The sequence below is a fragment of the Sinohyriopsis cumingii genome, chromosome 17 (assembly GCF_028554795.1).
Source record: "Sinohyriopsis cumingii isolate HCF-2022 chromosome 17, ASM2855479v2, whole genome shotgun sequence".
NCBI lineage: Eukaryota > Metazoa > Mollusca > Bivalvia > Unionida > Unionidae > Sinohyriopsis > Sinohyriopsis cumingii.
Genome location: NC_142977.1, coordinates 27140079 through 27149072, shown reverse-complemented (window position 1 = coordinate 27149072; position 8994 = coordinate 27140079). Strand labels below are relative to the sequence as shown.

General features: G+C 36.7%; 1 protein-coding gene across 6 annotated transcripts in view; it reads left to right on the top strand.

The window, feature by feature from the left end:
* The first annotated feature begins 385 nt into the window (after positions 1-385).
* Positions 386-8994, top strand: part of LOC149778298 (uncharacterized) — a 49096-nt gene continuing 40487 nt past the window's right edge. The window contains exons 1-2 of one of the 6 annotated variants that reach the window (XM_089939110.1): positions 386-577; positions 6846-7025. In XM_089939110.1, coding sequence (XP_089795236.1) covers positions 6851-7025 — 175 coding nt within the window. In that variant the 5' untranslated portion in view covers positions 386-577; positions 6846-6850. Of the gene's footprint in view, positions 578-1264; positions 1665-3047; positions 4736-6845; positions 7026-8994 lie in introns of those variants that run through there. The other 5 variants (XM_089939107.1, XM_089939106.1, XM_089939108.1 and 2 more) reach the window with 5 other exon arrangements.

The following is an 8994-nucleotide window of genomic DNA, read 5'->3' as shown; positions in this document are numbered from 1 at the left end:
AGAAGATTGACCGAAACATTTAAGAAGACACGGCAAAGGGCATAACAGGCGACGGTGGGTGGGGATTGGGGAGGGGAATAACATGCACAACGAAATTGTAGAACTGATTAACGTCTTGAGAACGAAAAACATCCATATATTGTATTAGTTTTTAGCCTTAATGTGTGTTTTTTTACCCAAGAATAGTAATTTTTTTAATTTCATGCCCCATTATACTGCTATTCGACCGAACTAAAACATTTGGAATAGCCAGATCAACACAAATATGTTGTTGGTACAGACCTGGGAGTAAACACAACTTTTATACATGTGTGTGCAACTGGCTTATCATAAATTGCGAAATTAAAACCGACATCGAACTTCTGGATCACGTGATCATATTCTACGCGACTGGTTAGTGTACATAAGTATCAACAATTCTCTTGAAGCACTCGAACCGTTACTTTATGGTTAGCTCGTACCGGCTCTAACAGCCACGGCGGATTCTGCTTCTCTATTAGAAGTCTCTTGGTGAAAATTATTTTCAACTTCACCTTTGATTGCTTCCTATTAAGTAAAGAATTTAAGCGTACAGAAGGTAAGAGCATGCCATGTAACGAGAATGCGGAATACTTCGGGCTTTATTGTAGTGGCTTGATGTCCCGGATTATGCTCCAGAGTTTTCACAAATTGCTACGTCATCATCTAACCATACTACCTCACGAAGGAGTGTTTTGTTTTTGTTTATTGCCTCGACTAAAGCTTCGTTGTCAGTGTGGCACATAATACAATTGTTTGCCTAGCTTGGTCCTCGATGTTCAATGTGTAAGATCATGCGATATAATTACTGCACCACTTTATTTTAGCCTATGCAGTGTTACATTTGATTTAATTTGTGTCTGATTTGACTTGATTGTTTTGGGGTTTTGGAATCTTTTTATTTTCTTTACATGTCAATCTAATGCAATTTTGTTTACTAGGAATGTGATATTTTCCAGAAAGTTCACTTTGACCTGAATCTTTCTATAAATACCTAATAATAGAAACAATTGTTTCTATTTTTTCCATAGTTCCTGGCCTTGATTAAAGGTCAAGTAAACAACTTGTTTTTGAATAAAATTATTGGTTCTTATCATGAACACACATCAGCTATGTGGCTTTTACATCTAAACATGATGACGTGATCCTCTATTTCGTAATTAAGCATTGCCGAATTTGCGAAATACTTAGTATTAATAGTGAGGTTGAGAGAGAGAGAGAGAGAGAGATGGGAGAGTCCGGTCTTTTAACCACTTTATGTCAAGTTGTTTGCTTCAGTTGTAACCAGTATTAAAGTATTGAAGATTTTGAGTTTTTGAGTTATATGTTAATTTTTCTTCAGATTATCTGGACTCTAGAAGACTAATTCGTTTCATTGGAAATATTACATTCATACAGAACTCTTGAACAAGGACATTTCTTGAAATTTGTATTAGGATTTCCAAAACCGGAGGATAAATTATTTGTTTGTACAAGGAACTGTAGACGTCAACACAGTACAGGCTACAACCTAGGTCATCGCCTTCCATCTTGGATTCTTCGTCGGCACTCGAAATTGGAATCATTAGAACATTTCAATATTGGGACTTCACAAATTTTGTTCGTGGATTATTCTTGTCTTAGTTTTGGATTAGATTCTGGAAACCGTAAGTTCACATATTTTTTCATTTTTACAGTATTTTTCCAGGGAAATAAATTTTTCGTTATATTTTTCAAAGCTTGTTGTTTTCACTCTTTCTTGTGTTACTGTTTATTCGAGCTTAAACACGTAACAGCAGTCTTTATAAAAAATCCCAAACCACAATGATCAACTTTGAATTAAAAGTCCGCCATAGCCATGTTTTTCGGCTGCATATATGTATAATCGGATGAATATATGTAAAAAATGATGTTGTAATCCAGCGTTCGTATAAAACTGCGCGACCAGTTAAAATTGACTCGAAGGTACTCAACGTGACACATCCTCAAACTTCTTTTGTTATACGTGTGTGATGGTGTTTTGACGCATATAGCTATGTACAAATACATATCACGAATATCTTCCTGAAACTTTGACCTCACTGGCAATTGTTGTGTCATTGTAAATGAATGAGGTTGATTTAGTGTAAGTTTAGGTTTTACGAGACATAAATAAGATCTAGACACGAAGTTTTGTTTGTCAGCAAGAAAACGCCCCTCCATTGCCAACAAATCGAATTATAACCCAGGACATTTATGGTTGAGCATGGACCATGCGTTTTATTCTCATCGAGCTTGCCTTTGCAGTAATGACGAGTTTTATCCAGCACGAATATCACAAGTTTTATTCTCATCGAGCTTGCCTTTGCAGTAATGACGAGTTTTATCCAGCATGAATATCACAAGTTTTGTTCTCATCGGGCTTGCCTTTGCAGTAATGACGAGTTGTATCCAGCACGAATATCACAAGTTTTATTCTCATGGAGCAGTAATGACCAGCTGTATCCAGCATGAATATCACAAGTTTTATTCTCATGGAGCAGTAATGACGAGTTGTATCCAGCATGAATATCACACAGTTTGTTCTCATCGGGCTTGCCTTTGCAGTAATGACGAGTTGTATCCAGCATGAATATGACACGTTTTGTTCTCATCGGGCTTGCCTTTGCAGTAATGACGAGTTGTATCTAGCACGAATATCACAAGTTTTGTTCTCATGGAGCAGTAATGACGAGTTGTATCCAGCTTGAATATCACAAGTTTTAGTCTCATCGAGCAGTAATGACGAGTTGTATCCAGCTTGAATATCACACGTTTTGTTCTCATCGGGCTTGCCTTTGCAGTAATGACGAGTTGTATCCAGCACGAATATCACAAGTTTTATTCTCATGGAGCAGTAATGACGAGTTGTATCCAGCTTGAATATCACAAGTTTTAGTCTCATCGAGCAGTAATGACGAGTTGTATCCAGCTTGAATATCACGCATTATCGGGCTTGCCTTTGCAGTAATGACGAGTTGTATACAGCATGAATATCACACGTTTTGTTTTCATCGGGCTTGCCTTTGCAGTAATGACGAGTTGTATCCAGCACGAATATCACAAGTTTTGTTCTCATCGAGCAGTAAGGACGAGTTGTATCCAGCATATCACAAGTTTTATTCTCATCGAGCAGTAATGACGAGTTGTATCTAGCAGGAATATCACAAGTTTTATTCTCATGCAGCAGTAATGACGAGTTGTATCCAGCAGGAATATCACAAGTTTTATTCTCATCGAGCAGTAATGACGAGTTGTATCCAGCTTGAATATCACAAGTTTTAGTCTCATCGAGCAGTAATGACGAGTTGTATCCAGCTTGAATATCACGCATTTTGTTTTCATCGGGCTTGCCTTTGCAGTAATGACGAGTTGTATCCAGCACGAATATCACAAGTTTTATTCTCATGGAGCTTGCCTTTGCAGTAATGACGAGTTGTATCCAGCACGAATATCACAAGTTTTGTTCTTATCGAGCAGTAAGAACGAGTTGTATCCAGCATATCACAAGTTTTATTCTCATCGAGCAGTAATGACGAGTTGTATCTAGCACGAATATCACAAGTTTTATTCTCATGCAGCAGTAATGACGAGTTGTATCCAGCAGGAATATCACAAGTTTTATTCTCATCGAGCAGTAATGACGAGTTGTATCCAGCAGGAATATCACACGTTTTATTCTCATCGGGCAGTAATGACGAGTTGTATTCAGCATGAATTTATCATCCGGTATATGATTCTTGTTATGGAGAGCTAATTTCCTGATTTCAAGCAGTCACTTCTCATAAAAGTATGCACCTTTCCATTTTAAACCAAACAAATGATACTGCGAGTTTAGGGTGTGGACAATTAACACAGCATTAGCAATGTCAGTCCAAGTTATATAACACCAAAGGCCGAGTGGTTTGATGAAAAAGATTGCTGTTTCTGTGGCTTCATTAGATACTGTTTCGATTGTGGAAAGAGTTGTTAGCTGACCGGCCTTTTGGGGAAAATATTGACTGGAACTTTGTATTCTGTTAAACTAAGATGGAATATGTTCATGGGTATAAATGGTGGCATTTTAAAACCATCCACCAATTCTGCCAAGTGAAATTACATTTTTATTTTTTCTGCAATAACTGAGATTTTGATTCTTAAATCGCGGATTTTCAAGCTCTTGTTGGGATAAAGTACATTACTTGAAACATTGTACAAGCTGTTATCTAGAATTGATATAACTTTAATGCTTAATGCTAGGGGTCCAGTCGATCGGTCTGATCGGACCCATATAAACTATGGCGAAGTAGCGTGCATGTTGACTTGTAGTTGTACAGAATATGGTCAGGAAAGAATATACCCCATAAATGTGCACTTGCCCATGATTATATTGGCCTTTTAAGTTTACCTGAGTTTGCTACTTTGATGGGGACATTAAGTGCTAACAGCTGTGGATCCTGAAGATGCCAGGGTGGTTGTGAGGTTAACGTTGTTTGTTAAAGTACCCGGGTCAGTCAAAGGACTGTGTACCAACACTGAAAGTGATTTCCACCAAAACTTCTGAGCATGATGAAACAAGCACTAGCATGCGCAACGCTCAGTGTAACTTCAGTGGGCTGCCCTGCTTACGGGACAGAGATGGTCAAGTCGCTGGTACACTGGACGACGAGCGTGCCAAACGTTCAAATCCGATGTTCTTTTAATTTCGTAAAGCGCTTTTTTTAGACTAGAGCAAAAATAGGTAAATTCAACATGATGTACAGTTGGCAAACTGATTTTTTTCTATATTTCGCATAGAAGTATTATATATCGATATGTATATTTAATTTGAACTTTGTGGTTGACTTTCGCCCATAAATGAGGGCAAAAGTTTGGTACTACATGACAAATTTCATTTTTTTTTAACAACACATTACACATCTATTATTCTCTGTGATTGTAGATTATATTTTAAGATTATTATTATCTGTACGTAAACATGTTTACTTGGATTTGAGTTCAGGACTTTGGATTTTACATCGGGAACTTCGGGTCTAATTTTCCATGATACTTACCAAAGTTTTAGTAATAGATCTGACCTTTTTAAAACTAAAAATGTACTGGAAATGAACTTCTGACCTTCTTCCTAGTCCTTCTATTTGTTTTCTTATGTTAAAATATGAAGAGGAATCAGTCATGTTATATGATTTATTCAAAGTAACCATTTGAGACACAAAGTTCTCATTCATACGTTCAGAATAAATCATAATTTTGAATTATTGTGAATTTATTTAGAGACATTTTGGATTTCATCAATGTGATACATGAAGACTGTTAGCACCTCAACACTAGTTCAGGAATTGGTACATCAGCACATTAAAGATTGAACTCAATTTATTTGTAATATCACTTGAATTCATTCGGAATATTCTATAAGTTTGAACTTGTGATAGAACTTTTTAGGAATATTTGGGGTTTAATTCACAATGCTGACAGTTCTTTTTAAATATTCATAAATAAATTATTGTTGAATTTTACTAAACTCTTTGGTTCTTGCTGGTTGTGGCATACTTTGAGACCACAGAGTCGTAACGAGATATATGGATGACTAAGAAATTGTCATAGAGTAACACCTGACCCGTGTACCCTTTCTGAAGTGCGATCCTGACTGGGGTCCATGTCTCGCTAATGCCAGTTTACAGTGGAACACATTCTGGTGGAGTATATAGACTGTCATCCGGTGAGGCAGAAATAATTGAATGTGACATCAATAAAGAAACTTTTAGATGTTATTCTATCGAAGACAATCATGGATTTTGCAAAGAATCGGATTTATATTTTAAAAAAACAAAAGCATTTAGACCCGATATTTCAAGTATTTTACTTTATTATATTTACATTATCTTGCCATTTTAGACAAGTAAAAAATTGCAGTAGTATTATCATTGGTCTTTTACATTTGTTTGAAATAGTTTATCTTCTATTTAGAGTTTGGTAACTTTTGAAGTTACATTTTCAGAACTTGCTTTTAAAGGGCATTGTTTGACCATGATTGTGTTGTTGTGCCTTTGAACTTCATACTTAGATGTATTTGCATGCGTCTTTGTAGGATACATTAGACAGAGGCATGGAACAACAAGAGTCTACTTTTCGAAAATAGTGTGTTTGCATCTCTGTCCTACTTCATATTTTGTCCTCATAAATTCCTTTATTGTGATGATCGTACTTGCAGTTGTCTGAACCATGTTCATCTTCTAATGACATTAAGACTGTGTTGTTATATTCACAGTTTATAACATGCCCATGAAATTTAACGATTCATGTCTTATTTAATATATGCATTTCAATATATTTAAAAATACATTTTTATTTGGTTTTTTGTGCCTCAGATAAACAGTTTACTAGGTTTAAAAACAGGCTATGACTACGTTCTTATCGGACATCGTCTGTAGTTTGTTAGGTCTCAAAAAATGGTGTAGCTGCATTTTTTAAGTAAAGATTGTTCATTGTAAGAGCCGCAGAATGTATCATAATTTTATAAACATTAACATAGTAGACATAGCAACTTAGGGGAAAAAATCTTGTCTATGCCATATTTTTTACATACGATTCTGTTTTTCTGGAACACTTCTGTCGCTCTTGAAATGGAGAGATACATTCAGCTGAGTTGTCGAATTACCGTGGGTGGAAATTATCCAAATTCTAGGCGCTAATAGTATTAAGCGAGCACGTAACGTTTAGAAATACGTTTGAAAAACTTGGGACTTGTGTCGTTTCTATGGACGTCTCCGCCAGGACCGTTTTCAATATATATTCGTTTACGAAACAGTCACCAATCGTCTATGCTAAAACTATACTTCCCTTCGTTTTAGAAGACATGGCCCTTTCCAAGGAGATGACGAGGATATGTTTGATTGGTGCGGGTCCTAGCGGCATGTCAATGCTGTACCACTTAGCTAAGATGGAAGGACAGGGAAAACGTATTCCCGATGTCGTCTGCTACGAAAAGCAGTCGGACTGTGGAGGCCTGTGGAATTTTGACTGGAGGACTGGTAAGTTGAAGTTTCCGAGAAAAAAGAATACTTATACTGTCAAAACGTACAATCAACAGACTGACAAGATTTTGTTGATCATATTTTAAGCTTTTATAAGGACATCCCCCGTTTTCTTATCAACCATAATTACCTACCCTGATGCAAAGCAATGCAAATTATGGGCAAGAAAAAGGCTTATTTAAGTTTCTTTTAAACATTTCAAGCACTATTTAGTGTTTTATTTCAGCCCTTTTTAAAATCATATTTGCTTAACAGAATATAGATAATACATCATTAACTTTCTATGATTTTCTGAAACTTCATTTAAAGGTCCCTGGGTAAGCGAGTGGTCGAAAGCGCTTTATAACTCATAGATATCTCTCCTGGGACTCATTTTATTTTGATTTCAACGTAATTAGGATTGACTTTCTTAGTTATGGAGTTTCCATACCCATATATTTAGGTCTCACTCTCTTCAATCTAATTTTTGTATTTGGTACTCACACTTCTTTCAGGTCTTCCATTACAACGTGTTTGGGACTGACTCGTTTCATTCTGGGGCTTTAGTTTCAGTTTATTTCGGTCTCACTGTCTTCATTCTAGGGCTTCCAATTTAATGTATATGAGACTCACTTTCTTCCTTCTAGGACTCACTGTCTTCCTTCTAGGACTCACTGTCTTCATTCTTTCTGTGGCTTTGAACTCAATGTATTTATGATCGGCTTTGTTCATTCTAGGGTTTCCATTCCAATATATTTAGGACTCACTCTCTTCATTCTGGGTCTGCCATTTGAATGTATTTGGAATGCACATTGTTTGTTCTAGGGCTTTACTTTCTTCGTTCAGAGGTTTCCATTTTAATGAATTTAGAACTCATTCTCTTCGTTTTTTGGTTGCCATTTTAATGTATTTGGGACTCACTGTCTTCATTCCAGAGCTTTCATTTCAAAGTATTTGGGACTTGTTCTTTTCATTTTTGGGCTTCCATTTGAATGCATTAGGGACTCACCTCTTCATTCCGGGGCTTCCACTTGAATGATAAATGGTGTACGGCGCTCGCCTTCGCAGATTATTCACATCTCACCAGAATCCGCGTGGGTTCGTGTCTCGGGCTCGGCCAACTTGGGTGTGTGAGAAAGCTTGCTTGGAGCTTCCTGTGGGACTGTGGTACTTCCTCGGTTTTCCGTCGTTCTTCCTACTCCAGTTTTACTGGCCACCATGTATAGCATATTTTGTGCTAAACAAAAAAAAAAGTTAAACCCATAGCAACCAACCAACCAATCATTTCAAATATACGTGAAATCACTATGCATTAAACTCTATTTAGGCTTCTTACTTTTTATATACATGTTAATTGACTGTAGGTCTAAATCAAATGAAAAATGTTTACCGCAATCAAATCATTAGATTTATGCGTTTATTAAACCTAGGAAAATATTTTATCTGAGGGCATATGAGATCCTTAAGCATAAGGAATATGTTATCAAACCCCTTCCTCCTCATGATCCAAACATATAAAACTTTTATCCGTGTGAATGCCCCTCCCTCCCCCCCCACCCTTCCAGGTATTTGTGGTTTACTTTCAAAAAGTAAATGACTTTGAAAAACAAATACTTTGATCGCGCTTAATGTATTTTATTTGATTTAGACGACTATTTCATGTTTCCAGTACCACGCCCACTTCAGTTCGTTAGGAACGTAGGAAAGAAGGCCCGGTACCAAATTACACATTTGTAATACAGCCTATGGTCCACGATAGCCTCGTTCTGGACAGTCTAAACTACCTAACGTAAAATATTGATTTCACAGCAACTAACAAGCAATCTCCTCTACTTAAGAGAAAATGAGATGTGGGCAGTCGAGTCTACCTAACATGGTATATTCATAGCATAGACCCCAACAAGTATCATCCCATATTTTCAAAAGAATAAATTACCGGTCTCTTATAATTGCAACGAAACGTGTTACAAACTTCCAAGTCTCCATC